This window comes from Vitis riparia, chromosome 16 (assembly GCF_004353265.1).
Source record: "Vitis riparia cultivar Riparia Gloire de Montpellier isolate 1030 chromosome 16, EGFV_Vit.rip_1.0, whole genome shotgun sequence".
Taxonomy (NCBI): Eukaryota; Viridiplantae; Streptophyta; class Magnoliopsida; order Vitales; family Vitaceae; genus Vitis; species Vitis riparia.
In genome coordinates, this window is record NC_048446.1 from 8,110,900 (window position 1) to 8,135,269 (window position 24,370).

A 24,370-nucleotide genomic window follows, 5' to 3' on the forward strand; every position below is an offset into this window, starting at 1 on the left:
TACATGTCCTTTGGATCACTGAAAGGAACACATTGTCTCAATCCCATGAGATATCATGGTGCCTCTATTGAGAATACCCATTACTACTAATTTCCATCAATAGTAACCCAATCCATAGGGAATATATGATCAGCTTACGATCTCACTTGTAAGTCAAAGTCATTGCTAACTTCTACATAAACTCGATATTCTCTCAAGGTTAAGAGTCTATACAGTATAGCAACTTAGTGAATCATGACAATCGATGGCCTTACATCATGGTACACCATAGATCCTGTCTAATGTGCATCACATACACAAGTGCACTTACCATGAGAAACCCATCCCAACAACCAAAACAAGTCATCCCTCCAATTAGAATGTGGTGGACTATAGTCTTTACTAGATTGCCCAAATCATAAACTGACTATGAACAACTTATCTACTTACATGGAACCTATGCCTTGTATCATATGTGCAACTCCTAATGCACCCAAGTCATATACAATGTAAGAGATATGAGTCAAATACTCAAATCATTGTCAATACACCAAAGGGATAGTAATAAGATAGTCAAGTCTAACTTTGTTACATCATGTCTTGCTTTTAAGAGCTTAATCCTAATAAGAAGCTGCAACATACTTGACTTCCATAGTGGAGTCACTAATACAAGATTGGTTCACACTTCTCCAATTAACAACCTTACCACCTAAGGTAAAGACATACCCTAAAGTAGACTTGCAAGAGTTCTTATTAGACTAAAAGTTTGAATCTGGGTACCAACTCATCACAGTGGTAAACCAACATATACTCCTTCATTCTCCTAAGATATTTAAGTGAGATGTTTGGTTTAATTCATACATGAATTTATGCAACTTGCAAACCAATTTCTCTTATCTCTTTACTACAAATACATATGGTTGCATCATATATATGTTGTTATCAAGATAGTCATTCTAGAACGTTGTCTTGACACCCATTTTCTATATCTCATTATCAAGATGAGCTACAATGAATAGAAATAGTTTAATGAATTTGATCATGGCTAGTAGTGAAAAAGTCTCCTCAAAATTGAAACCAAGTTTCTAACTATAACCCTTTACTACAAGTCTAACCTTATATGTCTCAACCTTCCCATCTACTCCTTTCTTCCTCTTGTAAGCCTACTTACACTCTATGAGTTTTATCCCTTCAAGTACTTCTACAAGATCCCAATTGTAGGGAATACTTGGATAACTCTATTCTCATCCTTGAACTATTAAAGTGCATACAAATCTTTCCTCAAGCTCTCTAGATCTATGCACAACATAAGCAATAGGCATTAAAAACATTATAGATTGAGACAAATGTGTTTTACCTAAAATTTGAATGTTCCCAAATTAAATCCTATTGATAAAGAAGTGTTGAATACATGGTGGATCTTGTAAACTCAATAGCCTTTCACCCAATAGCTCTTTTTGAATCCTAACACACTAAGGGTAGAATCCTCTTGGAGAGTTAGTGGTTAGAGTTCTCTTCTATCTGGAAAATAGAAACCTAAATGACAAGATTGTTACCCTAAACCCCTAAAGAAGGTTTTGTATAGGCTTCCTATGGGCTTAAGTAACTTGACCTCATCTTGGGCTTGGGTCACTTAAATTAAACCACATGGGTCCTAAATAATTAATCAACCTTATCGGCCCTAATTAATCAATTAACTCAATCCAAATAGATAATTCACAAGCTCTTGTGTAACATTGCATATTCACCAAAATGACCTTATGCACACAAGTTAACAAAGAACATAACTAACCCTCATAAACTATGTCACCATGGAATATAAGCTCGAGTGAGGATCATAGGGACCTATAGGAAATTATTGGTTCTATCATAATCCAATTTTGACATTGATTCAACATCCCACTATAAAAAGTCAACTACAATCCAATATCTTATGTGATTACAATGAGATACATGAACTTAGGTTCATGACCTACAATCCACTTTATGTAGGCTCCCAATGAACTGATGTCAATAATCTAATAAGGTGAATTCTATCAACCTCTCAAGATTACCACTACAACTCTTGAGTCTCAAATCCTCCTATTATATGATCAACTAACATACTCTAACTCACAAAGAATATATATCAATTTCTAGTTAAGGAATTATTACGACCATAGATTTCCTGATCACATGTTATTAGGATCACCCAATGAGACATTGTCTCAATCCCATGAAATATCATGGTGTCTCCATTAAGAATACATATTGTCATCACATACATCAATAGTAACCCAATCCGTAAGGAATATACAACCACTTTAGGGTATCACCCATGAGTCAAAGTCACTGCAAACTTTAACACAAGCTCAATATCCTCTCAAGGTTGAGAAACCATAAAGTATAGCAGCTTGGTGAGATCTTGACAACCTAATAACCAAAGTCATGACTCACTATAGGTCTTGTCTAATGTGTAACCATATACACTAGTGCCCTCACCATGGAAACCTTATCCCAATGACTAAGAACAATCATCACTTCGATTAGAAGGTAGAGCACCACAATCTCAAATGGATTACTTAAGTCCATGAACTAACGATGAACTAATTATCTACTAGTAAGGAACCCATGACTTAGATCTTTTATACAACTCCTAATGTACCTAGGTGATGTACAATGCAAGATAGATCATGTGAGAATGCTCAAAAAGTATAATGCATAAATATGATAGATAAATTAGGAAACATGAACATTAATATATAATAAATCATTATTATTGCATCATGTCATGGTTGTATCCTAACACCAGCCCTTGTTAAACTACATAAATTCTAACTATACTTTCTTAACCTCTTGTCATAAATGAGTATTCACGCTATTCATGGCTTCATCATAATTTGTGGGATTGAACTCATGTATTAGAAATGTCAGGAATGGTAGGTGTTTGTACCACTGGGTCATGGTATCTTGTGCTAATATGGGACTGTCTTGTAACGCTCTCCAATCAATATCACCCCTTGTCTTATTACTTATTATATAGTCTTCTTCCAAAAATCTAACATTTGTGCTAACAAATACCTTTTGGTTAGCCTAACTATAAAAGTAATATCCCCTTGTTCCTTTTTTATATCCTATAAAGTGGTAGACTTTTAACCTTGATACAAAGCCAAGGAATGTTTAGAGTTAATGCATACTTATGTTCCTTTTAGATATGTGAATAAGTTGTAAACTTGGTTTATAACCTATCCACAACTTTATGGTTGCCAAGCATACTAATTTAAAAGGAACTAGGATTAGAAGATATCATGTAATCTCCAAGGTATATCCTTAAAAGGATGTGAGGAGGGTTGAGAAATTCATCATTAATCTCACCATGTCCATCAAAGTTCAATTTCTTATTTCTATCACTTCATTTTGTTGTGGAGTCTCGACTGCACTTAAATATGATATAATCCTATGCTCGCTAAGAAAATAATCAAACTCACTAGGCATATATTCACCACCTCAATTTGGTCCAAGTGACTTGAGGTGTTCACCTAACTAATTTTCTAATTTCACCTTAAATTCCTTCAATTTATCTAAGGCAGTGGATTTTCCACGCATTATGTTATATGTCCATATCTAAAGGTGGTATAATACTCATATCCTCCATGTGCATGGATATTAAACGGACCACACACATCAATATATATTAACTTCAGACATTCCTTAGCTTTGTATCCTTCAACTAAAAAAGAATCTCTTTATCATTTTACCTTCCATAAAAGATTTGTAAATCCTTTGGAATTAAAGTGTCTAATGATCCAAATTTAACTAGTCTTTGAAACATATTTAGATTGATATGACCTAGGTGTAGATGCCAAAGGTATGTTTGATTAGTGCTAGGTATTTTCCTCTTTAGTGAAATTTGATTATTTTCAAATTTTGATAATATAGATAACAATAAAGATTGTCAACCAATGAGCCTAAGAAAATAAATGAGCTACTCTTTCTATTAACAACCTCTTTATTAAAATAAACTGAATAATTACATTTCTTAAAACTAAAAATCGAAATAAGATTCTTTCTAAGCTTAGGAACATAAAGAAAATCTTTGAATTCTAGAAGGCAATTATTCCCTAAGATTAAGGTGGTGTTTGTTTTTTTGGCTTTTTGCTGAAAGCAATTTAGTTTTAGAATTTAGGTTGTTTGTTTTTCTACTTTTTCATAACTTATTATAAACTTTTTACTAAATAGAAAAAGCCAAAATATGTACCTTTTTCTAAATAGAAAAAATAACATATTGATTTTTTTTACTTTTTAATACTTAATAGAAATAAAATATTACAAAAACAAACAACCTAATATTTAATACTATTAAGCATTAAGGTTCTATTTAGAATTAAATAAAAAAACAAACACCACCTAAGATAATATATCTCACTGCTTGCATAACAATCCTCGCATCATAAGCTAGATTCATGTATATCTCCTCATCAATTAACCTTCTCCTTAATTGAAATCACTATAAAGAATTACAAATATAGTTGGTGGCCCCAAAATCTATTCACCAAGAATTATTAAAATCCATTATTAAATGATTCAACAATAAGAATAAGATGTGTATCTTCCTTTTTTTTTTAGGTAGACCGGGCATTCCTTCTTCTAGTGGTCCTTCTTACCACAAAGGAAACACTTGCTCTCGGGCTTCCTCTTTCTATTACTTCTCTTAAACTTTCCCTATTTGGTGTTGTTTTTCTTGTTCTTCTTCTCCTTTTTGCTAGAAGAACTTGAAGAATCCTTCATTGCCATATAAACGTCTTTTTTCTCTTTGAGAATCTTCTCACCCATTCAAAGTTCCCTCATCAATTCTGGTAAGTTCATCAACATCTTATTCATAGAATGGTTGAACTTGAACTGTTTAAGGAATCCCGCAAAATCTTTAAGAACATATTAACCTTAGTCTCACCATCGATTTTAACTCCAAAAATCTACATCTTGTTAAAGAGTGCAATCATGAACCATATGAAATCTAGCAAGAGTTCCTTCTATCATCTTGGTGTTCATAATAGTCCTAAGGACAGTCTGTCTAACTTACCTACTCTTATCACCAAACATCTCTTATAGGCTAAAATTTTTATTAATCCTTGGGCATTCTATGGTTGTAAGGATGCATAGTAGCATTCAAAGATCACACTCCTTGGCCTTTAGACTTGCTTAAGTGCCTTCACCCTTTAAGTGAGAAGGGGTTTGAGATAAGAAGTAGTATAAGTACCAAAAATACAAGTCATTCCCAAAATACTAAGTTATTTGGTAGTCTTGAATGAAAAAAGAGGAATTTGAAGTCCTTAATCAATAAGTCATACAAAAGCATAAAGGTCGTCAACCTCCATGCACAGGAGCTTAGCAAAGTAAGATTGGGTCACATCATGGTATGGAGGCCAAAAATCAACTCAAAGCTAAGATCGATTGGTGAGTTGTGGATAGGAATAGCACTCTTGCATGCTCATGCATCACACATTCCACATACCAAGGTTGTATTGGGTAGTATAACATGCACTAACAATGCAACATTTAAATTATGTGAAAACTAAAAATTCTTTTGTACAAAGAAGAAAATAATTGTTTTTGAAATTCTGCTTTTTGGAGACTTTGAAAAGAATCATAAAAGAAAAAAAATCTAATATATCTTCTTTCCAAATACCTTCAATAATAAGGAAAAAAATGTAAGAAGAATAATTACCTTACAGGATTTTGGTTTAGAAGAAAATATATATATATTCTTTTTTTCCTTTGATAAGTTATATTTTCTTCTAATATATATATAAACTAGTTAGAAGAGTAGGATAGAGAAGGAAGAATGGAAAGTTGGAAATATTTTTCTAATTTTTTTAATGTATAACATATGGGAGAGAACTTAAATGAAGAAGCAGAAAAGAAAATAAAAGTTTTTTTTCATCAATAACTAATCAAAATATAGGCATCCAATTGATTAGTCACATAGCATAAAATTTATTTATAAATTAAATTGAATTTTGCTTTTATATCAATAGATGGAAAATACTAGGTTAGTAATTAAGTAATTTCAAGGAGTGAAACAATTATAGAAAACAGATGTCGTCATCTATTTTCTTAGGTTATGTTTGGTCCCCAAAAAAATTTGAGGGAAAATGCAAGGTAAAGAAAATACAAAAAAAAAAAAAAAAAAAAAAGTAAAAGGAATAAAAACGTGAAGAAAAAAAAATAGATTAAAACTCAGTAAATTGTTTTTATTTACTATTTCAAACTTATTTTATTTATTTTAACTCATCGATATAATGATTAAATTGATTAAATAATTGTAAAATATATAAATTTCTAACTAGTTTTAATTATATTTTATTTTCTTTAGTATTTTTTTGTAAGAAAATCATTTTCCTTTTTTCCTTAATTTTTTCCAATAATCAAATATAACCTTAAAAGTATAGGATAACATATAAATATACAAATGAGATGAGATACTAATATGCACATTTTAAAAAAAGAAATAGATTCTTATGATTTCTTTCTTTCATTAAAATTCATAAAACATGTCATTACTCTACATCTAATTTTTCTTAACTAATATTACTCGTCTCCTTGAAAGAAGTTGGCAATCACATCATGGTGTGTCATCTCCACAATTAAAATATGGTGCAAACACTTCAAAATGTTACTATATATATGTGTGTGTGCGCGTGTGAAGACAAACCAAACTAACAAATAAATTATTCTTCCATTTTTTTACCTACAATTATTCTTCCATTTTGAACCTTCTAATAATGGGATAAATTGGACACAATGAAATTGAAAAGAAAATTAGTTTGATTTGCTTTCTTTAGAACAAATGGTAGATAAGGGAGGAAAAGAAAGAAATAGTCCTTCACATGTGAAATAAAAAGTACACAAACACAGATATTTTTAAAAATGAAAAAATATGAATGATTGACACATGGGTGATGAATTATGTTGTTCGAAGCTTGATGTTAAAGACTTTAATTTAACTTGGGACTTAGGTAATGTTTGTTTTTTTGACTTTTTGTTGAAAGCAATTTGTTTTCAAAATTTAGGTTGTTTGTTTTTCTACTTTTTTCATAACTTATTATAAACTTTTTATTAAATAGAAAAAACCAAAATATGTAATTTTTTCTAAATAGAAAAAATAACATATTAGTTTATCTTTACTTTTTAATACTTAATAGAAATAAAATATTACAAAAACAAACACCAAATATTTAACATTATTAAGCATTAAGATTCTATTTAGAATTAAGTAAAAAAACAAACACCACCTTAATTTAACTTAACTTGGGTCTTCACTTAATTTGATGTATAGAGTTTATAGCACAACTTGGGTCTTGACATGGCATCCTATGACACATACATCTCTCCCCCAATTAACATTCTGAACTGTCACACTACCTTCCAACTTCTATCAAATAGAAACCCCGCTTCTTTTCTTCCATCTATGATGTGAGTTTTAATGATGCTTAGAGTTTAGCATGGCTCGTGTCTTGGTGCGAATTGAGTCTTCCTACAGATTTTAAGTACTCAAATTGGATTTTGACTTGAAGAATGTTGATTAAAGGCATCTACAATTCCAACTGCATTTCATTGCATCTACAATATATATGAAACTAAGGCATCTTAACTTGGATTTCACCAGGATCCTAGGAGGAAAATGCCAGAGACAACTTCAATTAATTAGAAAACACAATTCTGGACTAATTTCTAAAACAAGTAGAGAGGCTCCCCCCTCTTACTACTATATTTTTACTCACCCAGAGTGCATTAATATTGACCAAGAAACAACCTGGAAGTTCATAGCAACAGCCTCAGTGAAGAGTAGCCAAGAGAGACTACCGGCTTCAAAGAGTAGTACAATTGAATAGAAAAGAAGGATTAATGCGATATGAGATTAATTGTTTGCATTTATTGATAAATGGAGTGTTCTTCAAATACATTAGAACCAATAATGAACGAATAAAATTTTCTTTTAATTGCTTGGTTAATCACAATTCTTCTGTAGAATTGGTTACCAGTGAGAGTGTCGATTGCCTTCAAGGTACAACAAAAGGAGCTGCTAATACAACTCTATGGTCAGAAAATGGGTTTTCATCCCAGAGTCACTGTAACGCACCTGAGTCTCCATTTTGGTGTGATATTTCAGGCAGTTGGCAGCCTTCTAGGTAAGAAAATGATCGATCATATGCTGTATGACATCTGCACCTTCCCGATGAGCGACATAATCTTTTACCTGTAAAATGTTCAGAAAAAGTGGGAATTTGATTGTTCATAAGAAATAAAATATCAGATGAATCTCCTACTTTTGATGATAACTATAGCATCAGAGTTGCAAGAATAAATCGTTAGTTTTTTTAGCCTGATAAGGAACATCAAATCTAAGTGCTGGAGACAAGACAGTTTGCAAAATTAATCATTTTCAGGTAAATATTGTGATGAAAGATGAAAATTTGGTATATTTATTAGATGAATATATAAACACAAAATATCTGGATGAACTGCCACTATTATTGCATTACCAGGCCAAGCTTTAAAATTCATTGATACTGAACAACTATGATAATCTACTAATGAAGAAAGCACAGCTTCCATTTTTAGTTCGTACTGCTTTCCAAAAAAGATATTCCCCATATCCAGACAATGGGAGGATCAATAACCCAATAGAAGACCAACAATTTGCAGCATTTTCAACACTGATTGTCTCTACATATATATATATTAGGACATTGATATCTCAACAACTTCACAAAGAGGGGAAAACATCAAAAAATAAAATAAAAATAACAACAAAGTAAAAAATTCTTGAGGATTCTCCTAGTATCCAACCAGAACACTGGATAGGTTAGCATCAACAAAAACACCTGAATTACAATTCCCAAAATGCCCAATAACCCATCTACTGGGCCTGGCAGATCACATCAGCAAAACTGTCGGCCATCCAGGTTCCCAGGACTTTGTAGGAAGAAGTTGTTGGACTCAGCTACTACATAAAATATTATGAAATGCATATTATACATAATAGAATGATTTTCTTATTTGTTCCAAGAATGTACTTGATCATGTCACCCTGCCTCTTTTAATTTTTAAAATTTTATTTTTGATAAGATAGATGTTTCCACCATGATCCACATTAAAATTTCTATAGTTTTAGGGTGCATCTCAACTGAAAATGAGTGTATCTAACTAGAGTTTTATTTACTTCTGTCAACCCTTACTCCAACTTTGTTACTGTGGTTAGAGTAGCCTCACCACCACCTATACTGTTAATCAGATTCTCTCCTTGATGCTACCAAGAGTTTCTTATTTTCAATACTTCTCATGGGAACCACCTATTTTTATTCTAATTTTGTGTGCCTTTGGGTGTTAGTATGTTAATTTCTTCCTTCCAATAGGTATACTAAATTCTCTACTCGTTTTACCAATGGTGTTATCCTAGATTATGGTTTGGAGAATTTATGAGATGATCTTACCACAGTCCCAACAGCCAATGATGTGTCTCATATCCCACCACTAAATACAGGATTAGGCTTCCCATGTGTGTTATGTGGTATCAATTCATCAGTTGCTACCTTATTAGTTTGATGTAAATAAGGCATGTTTTTATGTGGAAGCTCTTATATAGATACTTCTTTGATTTATAATCACCCTCTTCATCTTCATCATGTCATCTCTGTTATGCTATGTAACATCTCAAAAGGTTTTTCATGTCTGATTTCAGAAATTCGCTAGAGTATTTGTAGGATTTTTGACATAGTAAGCACCATCATACCTTGTTGATTCACATTTTGGCTCATGGGCAAATTGCACTCTTTTATCTTCTGTTTAATAACTTACCTTATGAATTTTGGGAATAAAAAATTATCCTTTCCCAAAATCTCAGGTAAAAATAAAACTTCTATTTATGTCTGGTCTACGGTGTACAAACTCATGGATATACCAGGATTCCAACAAAATCCGCTACTTCATTAGTAGAAGGTTGGAAAGATCTTTCTGCATCTAAGAAGATAATAACTTCCAGAGAAAAAGAAATCAAATAAAAGGATTTATTAAAAAAATTTCCTCTCTTAACAAGTTTATGATATCCTTAGAGGTTGGTCCAACAGGTCACTCTAGGACATGACAAGTAATCATAATATCACTATTCACATTGTACGGGGAAAGAACATTCTAGAAACAAAAGAATGATGCACATTCTGCAACTCATGTTGGACAAATTCACCTCCTTGTGCAGGAGATTGGTGAAGATGTTTTTTTTTTTCTTTGTAGACAAGAATGATATATGAAAACTATTATCAGTTTCAAAACCTTCATTTGTGGCATCTGAACCTTAAAAACATTGATGCATGCACATGCATATGTGTAGGCATGTGTGTGTGTGTGAGAGAGAGAGAGAGAGAGAGAAAGAGAGAGACCTGAATGACACTATGAGCTGCAAACCTCTGTCTGCAGGCATGGAAGCTAACATCTACTTTTTCCCATGAAACACGAGATAGGCCCATCAACAATTCCTCTGCATGACACATTCCAAAGAAAAATTGTGACATTGAGAAACTACAAAGAGAAAACAATAGAAAGAAATAAAGAGAACATAGCAGGCAGGACAATTACTTCAAAGAACAAGGTTGTTCTGCTATTATGTGGGTAGATCTCATAAAGAACATTCAGCATAAACTCAATTTATTAACTCATACATTGAGGTATTTGACTCAACCAACCTTGAATTCCTGAGAACAAACTTTATTTGCTCCTATAGTGGCTTATTCTAGCTAACAGATGATCTTCACCAAATTTGGTCAGTATGTAGGCCAACGAGAATACAATTACAAGGCTCCAGCAAGCCATGTCCCAACTATTTGAGGTCAGTGTTGCAGGTAAAGGGATAATCAACTGGGATTAAGATTATTAATGGCCACTGGTGTCAACTCTATATCAATTGGTTTACTAGAATCGACAACAGAAAATACTTATATACGGAAACAAAGCACCAGTTTCACCCATACGAATTAGGATTGTTGGAAAAATGATGAAAACATAAAAATTTCAGTCCTCAGTAGCACAATTCTTTCTGTAATTCCTTCTGCGAGTTAGATTTAATAGAATAGAATACATGAGATATTTTCTCAAGGAAACATAAAAAATAATCAAGCATTATGATAGGACTTTCAGCATCCCTTTAAAGTTGTGAACCTACTGTTGCTTGTCAATTTCAAAATAGACAAAGTAACAAAAATCTTAGTGTAAATATAGGGAAGTTAGCAAAGAGTATATGGTATCGGGTAAATAATGACCTGTAGTGCCTTATCCTTAATTGTTTTGGAGCCTATTGCAACATTCATCCTTCCAAAACCACATTTTTAGGTGAAGCTGACAAACTAAACCCTTCTTTGATGATTCTATTCAAGCAATGTTGGGTCTCTCTTCTTTTAGTCCTTTTCAATAATGCATTAATTGTTTTCGTTGAAGTATCAGACCATATTTATGGTTTCTTGTGTACCATTTCTAATTTCTACATCTAAACCATTCCCCACAACCATCTTCCATTCCTATCTCAGCAATGCCTCAACAAACATGTTCCTCAGCATTCAACAGTAAGAGACAAATGAATCATATAACCTCTACTTTTGTTCCATTAGAAAGAAAGGGATTTTAGTCTGGTTAAATTCTGCAAATTGAATAACTTGACATGATATGGCCTTGATTATTACCACCTTGGCTATTATTGCAGCAGCTGTTCCAACACTAACACAAGGCATTTTCCCTGAATGATAGGAGAACCACTAAAAATGCATGCATACACATATAAGTACAAAAATAGATATATGCTTAGATGTATACATCTATGATCAGAAAATACCATTTCAAAATGACATACATTAGCCAGTCTTAATCAAATCTAAATGTGATGTATGTCATAAAAGTACCAACCCTCCTAACCCATTTATTAAATGGAGTACATTAGGGTTGAGTTTCAACTTGTTTTAACCCATTTGATCATAGATTCATATTGTCACAATCACAACTTGACTGACCCGTTTAACAATGGTACCATATTGACAGAATCATAATTAGACAAGTATATGTTCCATTTGACTCCAAATTTTTTTAAATTTTTATTTTTAATTTTTTTTAAAAATAAAAGTTCTTATGGATAATTTATATCATCTTTATGATAATTTTCCAATTAATTTATAGCAAATGTTAAATTACAATCCATACAGCTTCCAAGTATAAAATGAGTAAAATTAGTCTTAATTGAATTCAATAGGTTAGAATCATTTGATAAATTAGCAGGTTATGCACGTCAACTTGAGCACAACTCAACCCAACATAATTCAACATATTCAGTAAATGGATTAAACAGGTCAGATCATGTTAACCATCTAGAAACAGGTCAAGTTCTTGTAGAAGGGTTCTAACCTTTATTATTATTGTTATTGTTATTATTAGTATTATTATGCATGTCAACTTAAGCACAACTCAACCCAACATAACTCTAACATATTCAGTAAATGGATTACATAGGTCAGATCATGTTAACCATCTAAGAAACAGGTCAAGTTCATGTTGAAAGGTTAGAATTATTGTTATTATTATTATTATTATTTTGATAGGCAGGTTCTAACCTTATTATTAAACATGATGTGTCCAGCTAAATGGTTTTCTAGAGTACTCTTAGTTGAAACAATACTATCATGATCCACTGTGATCCCTAAAACCAACAAAAAATTGAAGAGTCAGACAGTACTTTCATCAAGCAAATGTTTGAACTTGGAATACCTACACAGACTACCACAAATCAATAAATGTACCAGATTCTGCAATACTTTTTATCATAAATCAAATTTACTAACCTTCTAGCTTGTCAAGGCCATCATCTTCCATTGAACTGGGCTCACACTGTTCAGCATCACAAGCCTTGCAGTGTTCTTCAAATACAATATGTGGATATTTCTCGTTAACCATATCCTCCCACTAAAAGCAAGAACATACTCATCATCAAATTGCAACCAGAAATTAAAATACAATGAAATATACAAGATGAAGATATACCTTTGGCAGTTCACTATTACGCCTAATAGATGATGTTCTCCATCCCACAATATCTTAGTAGTACTAATGATGGAAAACAAGGGAATTAAATTTTAAGCACAAATCCTGAGAAGTGTACAGAAGAGGAAGAAGAAAAAGAAAGAAAAAGAGAAGGCCTGTGCCAGTAAAGAGGATACGATCATATCCAACATTGGAATATATCACACGTCGCGTGAATGTACATAATGCAGACCTGCATTAATGAGTAGAATTTCATTTTATTATTACATACCCACAGTTACAGAAGAAGATACATCAAGAAACTCAAAATCTACAAAGCACTTAGTGTAGTAAAAGGGATGAGGTAACATACATGAAATGAAGTTCACCACAATCTTCTATCATACGTCTAAGCAATGGAGGATTGCCTTCATCGTCATCAGTAAGAAAAAGATGACGGCCTGTTCTTCTGAATATCAAATGAATAACAGAAGTTGCAGCTTTCTCAAAGACAGGAACACCAAAAAGAAATGGTACCTGTCAAATTGTAAATGAAAATCAAGTTTCTGAAAAACCACATATAATGCAAACAAATACTACAACTAACTATGACACATTAAAATTAAGTGTGCAAAATATGCATACAACAAAATTCAAGAGTTCTATCTGCTTGCAGTTTTAACAGGAAGCACTTGTAGAAGTGATATAAACTAGGTCATATAAAAAATATTTAAGTAGAAACTAATTCAGTTTTAGCTCAATATGAAATGAACATATAGATTCTACCTTGGACAATATCATATTAAAAAATAATACAGAAACATATCTGTATGGTCAGAAGTGTGTGTGTTGTTAAAATGCTTTGGTTGTCAACAGGTTACCCAATTATGTTTCCCCACATATAGGAAATAAATTCCTTCCAAAAGGAGCAAGTGATGTGATCTCCCCTTCCCCACATTCGAGAATTTCTCTAAGCACAAACAGAAGGCAACCTATGTCAGTCAATAACCATCGTTCTTTTTCATAATAGCAATCCATGCACATCTCCTAGTCTGATCAATCACCTAAGGAAATGCTAAAATCCAACCAATCAAGCTTCTTAGGCCAACAACCATCTTCTAATCAAATAGCTTCCAACCAAAAAGATAAGATCTATACTTGGAATACTTCCCAGTAAAATGCTTTTCATATCTTGGAATATTTGAACCCAGGCAGGAGTTATGAAGAGAGATTATAAGGTAAATTGTAAACAACATATATTGCTTCCAATAAACATTATTAGACTGCTTAGCAAAAGGCAGCCTTTTTTCCAAATGTCAACCTTCAATCAGCAGATAACAGATTCTTTTGAAATGAGAGCAATCACCAAGGAGAAGGTGAAGATATGAAATAGCTCACTCTTTTTTTTTTTTTTTTTGATTGGAAACGACACATAGATTTATTGATAGATAAAAAAGTACAAAAGAAGGATGAGGAATTTTCCCGCCAAAGAAAGCTAAACTATAGAAAAATACACTGAAAAACAAGCGAACACTCTAAAAAGACCACTCCTTATGGAGTAAACACTGCTATCCAATCAAGTTGTATCACATTAAGGGGAGTCCCCTTAAAAACCTTGGAACAATAAGCCCAAAGAGAAGTAAGGAAAACAATAGAGTCCCAAAGATACTCTGAATTCCTTGCTTTATCCTCAAAAATCCTCGCATTTCTTTCCCACCACACAATCCGAATAAGAGCGATGCTTGCAGCTTGCCACAAGGCTATCCCCCTCTTAGAAGAACCAAATCCATTAAATTTGATGGACATCATGTCAAGGATGCTCCTCTGGGGGACCCAATCCATCATAGCTAATTGAAATAACCTATGCCACAACCCAATCGTCAAGGAGCAATGAAGAAAAATATGATCAGCTGATTCCCCATGCTTCATGCACAGAATACAAATATCAGGACTAAGGGCTTTGTAGGGTCTTCTCACTTGTAGCATGTCATTAGTATTCACCTTCTTGTGTGCCACTAACCAGACGAAGGACTTCACTTTGAAAGGAACTTGAGAATTCCAAACGAACTTAGCAGGAAAAACCTGAGGAGATCCAGAAAATTGGGATAAAGCTAGAAATAAGGATTTAACTGAAAAAAGCCCTGAAGAAGATAAGGGTCAAAATCTGGCATCTGGAACCAAAGGAGATAAATGCAATCCATCGAAAGACCGCATGAGGCCTTCTAAGTCCTCTATCTCAGAATCTGACAGGTTACGACGGAAATTTAAATTTCAAGAGAAAGGACGAGTAGGACCTAGAACTGAAGAAATAGGTATGCTTTTATCCAAGACTACTCTAAATAGTCTTGGATATTGGGTTCCTAAAGGTTGGTCCCCCCACCACAAATCTTCCCAGAACCGAATTCTTTCCATATTTCCTACCACAAACCAAGTAAACGAGGAAAACTCCTAAAAGACTTGAGTAATAGCCTTCCAAGGACAACGATGTGACCATTTGACTAAAGTGTTAGCATCCCAACCATTGGAGTGTGAACCATAAATGCTTAGTATGACCTGATGCCATAGAGCTGAACCCTCTCTAGGGTACCTCCACAGCCATTTCCCTAAAAGGGCGAGATTCCTCAAAGAAATATTCCCAAAACCCAAACCCCCTATTTCCTTCGGTTTACACACAACATTCCACCTGACTAAATGATCTCTTTTGCCTTCCCCAATCCCTGACCATAAAAATTCCTTTGCAACCTCTCGATTTTTGTAGCGATTGAAGCGGGTAACTTAAATAATGAAATAAAGTAACAGGGCATATGGGTAAGGCAAGATTGGATGAGAGTTATCCTCCCTCCGAAGGATAGGTATGCCTTTTGCCATCCATCTAAAGAGAACACCATCTTTCTTTTCCTCAGATACATTAAAGTTACACCCCAATCTACACCGGATGTTATCCTCATGAGGAACAACATCTTAGGCCAGTTAAAGACTTAATAACCTTCTTTTAGAGATAAGTTCAAAAACCCCTGCCTTGCAGTTGGTAAGTTTTTCACCAGAATCAAACTAAATAAAAAATAAAAAAGACCTACCACATGCAACCATTACCCAACTTCCCCAGATAGAACCTATCTCACCCAACTCAAACCAAGGCCCTGCTTGTTTTTCTGTCTAAAGTCTATTAAGATTTCAGATAATCTAATATTGTTTATTTTTTAAGTTAAATTTTATTTTCAGATTATTTTTTCTTAATAGAAATGCTTGTAAAAAAAAAATCTAAAACTGAATTATGAATGACACTTTAGCATTAATATATTCAGATATCCGAAAAATTCAGACTTATTCAGGCTTCGTGAAAAAAAAGATATAAAGTTCCCCCTCAACTTCAAGACATGCATTCCCCATCTCATTTTATGCAACCGTTATTTCCTCCCCCCGACTTTGAGACATGACACCATCTTGCAATGATAAGACTACTTCTCCAATTCTTCAATCATACATAGTATTACTAATAAAATTTTCATCATTTTTTCTATAAGACTACTTTTCCAGATCTTGAATCATAAATAGTATTAGTAATCAAAATTTTCATCATTTCATGTGATCAGTTTTAGGAATCTTAACAGTATAGTAGAACACTAGATGTCTTATTAAATTTAAAACTCCTTCTGAAGGATGGAGAAAGAAATAAACTGCACCTGCTTATTACCCCTTGAGCCAAGATGAGGTGTAGCAACAGTAATAAAGTTCATAGCCTCCAATCCATATATTGTACCCCTTGAATTCTCCTCACAGGTATTAGCTGATGGATCATCTTCATTTTCTCTTCTAGGAGGTCTATAAAGTCTTCCAATAGCATACCTTGCTACTAGTCCTCCCACAGAATGTGAAACAAAAGATATCTTACGTACTTCTGGCTTCTGCTTAATCACTTCAATGACCTGGAATTCATATCTTCCATCAATATCAAACTAAAATGTGCAGTACATCCATCTTATTTTAGAAGTTATCGTGAAAGATAAGGCAATAAACATAAAGCAAATCTTTTAACAGTAACAACAAACTAACCTCCTCTGCCAACCGCTCACCCATAACATCCACCCCATCTAGAGTCAGCATAGAAGCATTTCGCTCACTACCTGAAAAGCATGTTATTTACGAGAATGAGAACAAGATACTTTTTAGGCCAAAATCACATATTAGATTAAATTAATTAGTCATCAAATTTCACAAACTTCACATTTGCCCACTTGTACCAAAACCATTTTCCACAATGAGGGTTCCACAAGGGACATGAGAAAACTAAAAGCTCCAAATTTTGACAGGTTTTAAGAAATAGATCACCCCCACTCCACAGAGACATGCATGAGGAATTAAATAAAAATTGGAAGGAAATTTCACATCCATAAGCTTGAAAATGGAAAATCCAGGACTTTGAAATGAATAATCTGAAACAATAATTAGATCATAATAAAATCAACCTGTCTGACACATAGCCAGTACAGTATATCCAATGGCAAGTGATGATATCATATTTTTTTGATAAGAAACAACAATGCATTATATTGAAATAAGTGATGATATCATATGAAGCAGCTCTTTTTATTGCTCTTTCCTACTGACCAAGATCCTAGTACACATTCTCACCAGAACTAATCATATTGGTAAGAAAGGAGTACAAATAAAATAATTGTAATTTTTGATAAAAGACCCAAAAAAAAAAAAAAATCCACACAAGTTTCTGTGCATGATTGTGGAGAAACAAAAAATAATATTAAAATATTTAAAAGAAGAGAAAGCACATAAACACACATCAAAAGAAATCTATTTTGTTTTGGTAAGATACCCAAATAAAACAGCTATCTAAAATTGTATCAGATCATGAGCCCAAAGAAGGCATAATTCAAGCACGCACCATCAGAAATACTATCATTTGTTACCATTTGTTCCAAATTTGAAAATGGTCAACTCTAATTCAGTGAAGCAATCCCAGGCAGACTTCACTTCATATAACTATGGCTCCGTGATAGGGAAAAAAAGGCATGGATTATGGTTGCATGGTATGAGAAGCTATCAATGAGTCTAGCACATTCCCAATGACACTGAACGATTCGACCAAGCTTTAAAACTTTTTTTTTTGTACACTTTTGTGAATTGGGGTAGGGTGTATTTAGAGGATCATTCTTTGTCCATGATTGATTTTATAGAGTGGCTTTTGTCTAGATAGGAGAAAGGTTTTCTTCTTTCTTTTTGCCTAGCTTCTTGGGCATTGCTTGTATGCTTCATGTGTACTCTTTTCGCCGCTTCTAGGCTTTACTAATACAATCTCTTATTTACCTATCAAAAAAAAAATGAATCTAGCACATTCCCAACCCACCAGCCCACCAGAAAAACCTAACCCACCAAGAGGAAATGATGCATATTTGCAATTTTACTGCCCTGCGTGATCTCCCAGCTAGCACAAGTGACAATTCCTCCATTAACCCCAAAACCCGCATGCTAGTTCTTCATGAGATGTCACTACAAATCATGTTACTGCAAGCCAATTATTGGCTAATCTTATTAAACTTGAGGTAACTTTAAAAGTAAGAACAACTTCAAACAAAATTAAAAAGTAATACAACTAAGAAAAAACAGTGTGGATAACGAACAGCAGTTGCTGTTTCGAAATGAATGAAAGCACAGCATAGATTGTAAAAACTGAGCGTATAAAAATAAAAATGAAAAAGGAATCTCCTTACGATGAACAATTACTTTATCAGGAAGTATTCTAACAAACTGCTCAGCAGCAAACCTCCAATCCGTGACACTGCAAGGATAAAAAGTGCCATGAATTAGTGTAATGCTCTGTGGGTTTCCTTTGAAAATGTAAGAAAAGATAAGATACTAAAATTTCCAAACTTTAGATTTTTCTTTTTTTCAGAGCTGGAAAGCAAAAACCATCCACTCAACTGAAGAAAAGCTTTTAACCCTCTGCAAAGGAAAACAACCTAACATAACATTTATGTGATTTTCTTTTCTTTTACTCAGTTTTCTCGGCAACCAAAAATTTGTAAAAGGGGGAAAAACGATTAAGCCTCGCATCAAATGTCAAATAAACAATGAAAATTGAAAATTTTCAAATCCCCATACAAAACCTAACGAAAATCATAGAAAAATTCTACTAAATACTCCAAAATTCAGGAATTAAATACCTTGACAGATAACAACTAAATCAAACACAGCACAAGAAATTCAAAATAAAGGAATACTAATAATAATAATAATAATAATAATAATAATTATAATTTGGCTCAAGGATAAACAAAATTATATCAAATCTCGTCAAATATGATAATCACACACTGAATAAAATCAAAATAAAAACGCAAAAAATAAAAAGCAGCAGTGCTTAAAAAACTTCAAAATCAAACTTCTTAAAAATCCCAGATCGAAATCGAATTTCTTCGAAAAATATTGAAATTGACAGAATCATCTTACCTTCCGAGGATTCCATGAACCATGACAACAAGATGATCCGCTGAAGCAGTAGCAGATTCTTTACTGCTCCAAACATCGGTGCCTCCATGAATAGACTCCGACGAGCATATGCCGTTCTCCACTGGACCGTCTTTCATCTCCATATCGCTCGAGATTCAGCTCACTTTCTCTTCATATTCATGTAAAGAACTGAAGGCCAATTGCGGTATAATTGCCGCGCGCAGAGCGAATGGATCGATCAAAGTAAGATCGTTGTTTTGTTTATGTAAGATTCTGTATAGAAACCGACTAGAAAAGGCGAGAAAGAGCGAGAAAATTGAAGGTTCGTGAGAAAGTTTTGGGTGTAGTGAATGTGAAGAAGAAACCTTTGGAGGTAGGAAAGGGCGTTTATGCAATAAATAAGAATTCGGGTTGTGTCCGGTCTGGTCCGGTTTGCTCAGTTACCAATAAGATGCTGACACGTCTGTGTTAATTAAAAAAACCTCAAAAACAAAATAAAATGGATAAATAATAAAATTCACTTACCGTTATACCCATCATATCAATCTTTCTACATTTTCTTTTTATATTTTTAAAAATATTAATAATTTTGATATAAAAAATTAGAAACCCCTATAAAAATAAATAAATTATCTTACATACTCAAAATTTATTTTAAAATTTTAAAATAATTTTTAATTAATATCTCAATTTTTAAATATTTAAAAAATATATATTATCTTTTTCTCTAGAATTGTTTTCATTTTATATAAAAATTAATTTTTATTTTTAAAAAATAAAAAATTATTGGAACTTGCATAGAAAATAGAAGAATTCTTTAGAATTACCTTAAAAAGATAACAATTTCAAGAAGATAAGTTAGGTTGGTAATTTTTATACAAGAGTAACTATCTCTTTATATAGAAATAATTATTCTTTTTTTACTTTTAATTGACAAATTATCTTATTTTAATAATAAAATAATTCACTCTTCTCTTTTGAGATTTAATATAAATATATTTATGAGTTTAAAATTTCATTGAATAGCTTACTTATTTTGAAATAAAAAAATGCATGAAAACAAGGAATAAAAAGGGTAAATAAGGTATTGGACGAAATTTTGAACTAATAGGGACCGACAATATTTACGTCAAACCTCAAGAAAGGATAATAAGTGAAATTAAGTCTAATTTAATATTTACCACAATAGCATTATAAATATATAATTTCTATTTTCGTTCCCATTCAATTATCCTTTTTATTTCTATAAATTAAATTAAGAGTTAAGTATTGTTTTTATCATAAAAGCTTTTAAGACAAAAAACAACTTCTTCTTTTTTGACAAAATTTAAAATGTACTTTTAAGAAATTGAATTAAGTGATTATTTAAAAACATTTTAGATGAAAACACTTTTGTCACTTGTATATAAAAGTAAGATTAATGACCGCTTTGTACCTATTAAAAATAAATTATGTTATAAAAGAAAAATCCAATAATATGAAGAGAATAAGAGCCGATTTGACTATGTTTTTAGAAATTTGTTTTTTTTAAAATTGTTTTTTATCTTTAACTTTAAAATTTTTAAAAATAAGTTTCAATAAACATAGTCAAACAGACTTATATTTTTTTAAAAAAAAAATTGATAAAAAATAATTTCTATTTATTTTCTAAAAATTGTTATTTATTTCACTTTATTTTAAGAATTATTTTTAAAGAACAACAGTTAAACAATATTAGAAATTTTAAAAAAATAATTTTATATTTTTGAAAATAAAAAATTATTGTTAAATCACACAATCAAATAGACTTTAAAATTTTTTACATTCAAAAGATTTCGTCACTAATGACATACTATAACAAAAAAAAAAAAATCAATGTTATTTTAAAATTTTATATTTAATTTAAATATGTAAAAACGGAAACTTGTTAAATAATGATGAATGAAATTATTTCTTCAATAGAAGTGATTAAACTAACTTCAAGGGGGAAAACCCTTTGATCTAATTTTTTGTTTTTTAAATATATAATTTCTTTTTTTCTCCTCTAAATGTCTTTTATTATTTAAATTAATTTTTACCCAATAATAATAATAAATAAATAAATAAATACGTTAATAATCAAGAAAAATAAAATATTTTATGACATTCTTTCCTTCGCCTTCTAGAATCTTCCAAAAGGAAATTGCCCAAATAATGTTTTAAAGGCGATGCTGATTGGCTAGCAGCATAAGGAGTAAGGGATCGAGAGCAGAGGAACCAAGCCAAATAAAAATAATAAAAATAATTGAGCGCGTCGCCCCAAAGTCTATGAAAAGGACACCGTAAGCCTGAAAGTGCTGCATAAAAATAATTATACTCGCTCTGAGTGACTTACACCTGTACTCCAACTTATTATTTTTATAATAGATCAGGGTCAGCGCAATTTCCGAGTTGTCTATTTTATTTTATTTTTTTCAACTAACCATCACAGTAAGTCGCTGCCACGTAGTGGGCTGCGTCAAAACGTTGAGTTAGTTGGCGATTCATAATGTGAAAAATTATAATTAAATTAAATAGTTAAGAAAAAAAATTTTGGCCATTGAATAATTCATATATAGTTTACTCACACAAATAGGGCATATGATGTGATGGAAGTATTCCTTTCTAAAATCTATGATGCCAAAATTTCATTAATCTAACCATTTTCATGTGTTTTTTTTTTAAAAGTAATTTATTTTTTATATAAATATCATTCATCATTTTAAGTATTTATATAAAGATTTTAAATAAAAAGGTTATTTTTATAAGAAAATAATAATGGTATTTTTGACCAAATAAGATCAAAAAATGGTAGGAGGTCAAATTTCAAATTTTGGGTTTTCAAAAACTCTTTTAATCAAATAACCTTTTTTTATTATCATTTTTATTTATTCTATCAAAATGATTTAAAATATGTACAGGATTAACAAACAAATTGATAAATAGATTTAAAACAAAAAAAAAGAAAAGAAAATGACACAGAATAAGATAATGTTTTTATTTAGGAAAATTTTTTAATAGATTAATACATTATCAAATCTTTTGAGTAGATACGTTTTTATTAAATCTTGATTATGGGTATTGGATATCTAATCTATTATAATACTTTGTTTTAAAGGTTTGTAATTACTGATTAATTGAGGTGCATCTCTCCCTAGTCTAACAACATTTTGAATATAACCTCTCTTTAGCAATATTTTGAACAAAAAAAAAGAAGTGATACAACTCCAAGGAGATTTTGAAGATCGAATTAATTTTTTTTTTTAATAGTGAATCAATTTCTTATTTACAATATTCTAAAAGTTATTCATTTGTCTATATTGTCCTACTTTTAATATGTATTTTTTCAATGTTTTTAGAACCAGATCGGTCATTGAACCGGAAAAAGTTACCAGTTTACGGTTCATTGGTCGAACTGCGATCGAATCGGTGATGTCATAAATATATTTTATTATTTTATATATTATTAAAAATTAAAAAATAAAATAAATTCTATCTAAATTTTGACAACATCTACTTTTTTATTGAGTTTTTCATAATATTTTTTTTATCTATAGAAGTCATCAATCATCATATATGATATCTATAACACAATATAAGATGTTATACATTCATAATGTCAATAAACCCAATATTTATCAAATAATCAAACCATTGCTATCCTATAAAAACCAAATTATCAAAGAGTTGTTAACTTAACACATTGTCCATAATAAATAATTTTAGACCCCCTTTTTATTTTAGCTTTTCCTGCCACCTTTGAGGAACAACTAAGGAGGAGCCAAACATTTTTTTTTTTTTTTTTAGAAGTGGGGGACGGCTTCCATGCTCAACTGCATGAGACGTGTGGCCTTGGACGTGACCACCTCGCCATGGTGGTGGTTGAAGCTTCAAATGATGATCTGATCTGAGCAGGGAGGCGGTAGAGGCTTGCATGAAAAGAAAGTTGGGTGGGTCGGCTAATTTAGGGGGATTAAGACATGAGGGAGGGGGTAGGTGAGGTTTTACTAAGAAGAAAATATAGAGGGAGTGGGAAAAAATGAAATAGTGGGGAGATTTTTGAGAGTTTGAGAGAAAAATATAGGAGGTTTGAAGGATTACCAAAAAGAAAACTAAGATATAAGAGATTTTGGAAGGAGTTGTAGACTAGTGTCGGAAAAAAAATTGGAGACAGATTGAGGAAGAGAAGGGGTGAGTTGTTTGAAAGGAGGGGGACGTCCGAAAACAAAGTAGATAGAGAAATGAGATATTCAGGTAAGGTTACTTGGTTTTTCTTAAGTTTTTGCCATTATCATTGTCTTTTATCTTTTATTCCTGCAACTTGAGCTACCTTTGTTGATTTTGCTATGCTTGGTCATTATGAGCTTTGTTGATTCTAACTTGATCACATGTACTTTGTTGTGGATACATCCTTTATTTTGTTTGGCGTGGTTAGGATTCGATTGATCTTTGTTTCATTTTCAATATGTGGCATATGTAGCATCGATTTCTTTTATTCCATCTTAAGACCTCCTTACACATTCAAGCCCATGGATTGAAACTTGAAATGTGGCTCTTGTTGGGTTCATTTTGTTTCCACCTTTGGTGCTCTATTTTTTTTTTCCACCATTTCTGGTTCTCATCCCAATCAGCTCCATTCTCGGTTTTCAAAACCTACTCTACATTTTGGAATTAAAAAAAAAAAAACATTGGGGCATGTGTGAAGAACATTCATTTTTGTAGAGAATGAGCCCGACATGCAAAATTGCTAAAGTGCCAAGTGAAGGTCATGATCTATGCTTATATGATGTCAGGACACCCAGTTGTAGCTTCTAATGTCGGTACCTGTAGAGACCTAATTTATCATTGTTCGCTCTCAAGTTAAATCTTGAGAAGGCTCGAAAAAGTGTCCGTGTAA

The 24,370-nt window shown here is 32.0% G+C and overlaps 1 protein-coding gene across 2 annotated transcripts; it reads right to left on the reverse strand.

Annotated features, from left to right (window-relative positions):
• Positions 1–7,871: 7,871 nt before the first annotated feature.
• Positions 7,872–19,831, reverse strand: LOC117933770 (lipid droplet phospholipase 1). 2 transcript variants are annotated; one of them, XM_034855293.1, is made up of 10 exons: positions 19,477–19,831; positions 18,738–18,805; positions 17,065–17,135; positions 16,695–16,937; positions 13,385–13,548; positions 13,209–13,264; positions 13,033–13,085; positions 12,834–12,954; positions 10,395–10,492; positions 7,872–8,215 (listed from the first exon to the last, which is right to left on the reverse strand). In XM_034855293.1, the coding sequence occupies exons 1-10, from the start codon at positions 19,617–19,619 to the stop codon at positions 8,144–8,146; spliced, it is 1,089 nt and encodes a 362-aa protein (XP_034711184.1). In that variant the 5' UTR covers positions 19,620–19,831; the 3' UTR covers positions 7,872–8,143. The 2 variants fall into 2 exon arrangements, with proteins under 2 accessions (XP_034711184.1, XP_034711185.1); XM_034855294.1 differs by lacking the exon at positions 18,738–18,805.
• Between the last annotated feature and the right edge of the window lie 4,539 nt (positions 19,832–24,370).

Bases quoted from the DNA above. Each gene is read 5' to 3' on its own strand.
- LOC117933770 (XM_034855293.1), bottom strand. From the start codon at position 19,619: ATGGAGATGAAAGACGGTCCAGTGGAGAACGGCATATGCTCGTCGGAG. The intron at 16,938-17,064 runs GTTAGTTTGTTG...TATGAATTCCAG, and splicing joins GTGAGCGGTTGGCAGAGGAG to GTCATTGAAGTGATTAAGCA. The intron at 12,955-13,032 runs GTATATCTTCAT...TCTTGCTTTTAG, and splicing joins GTAATAGTGAACTGCCAAAG to TGGGAGGATATGGTTAACGA.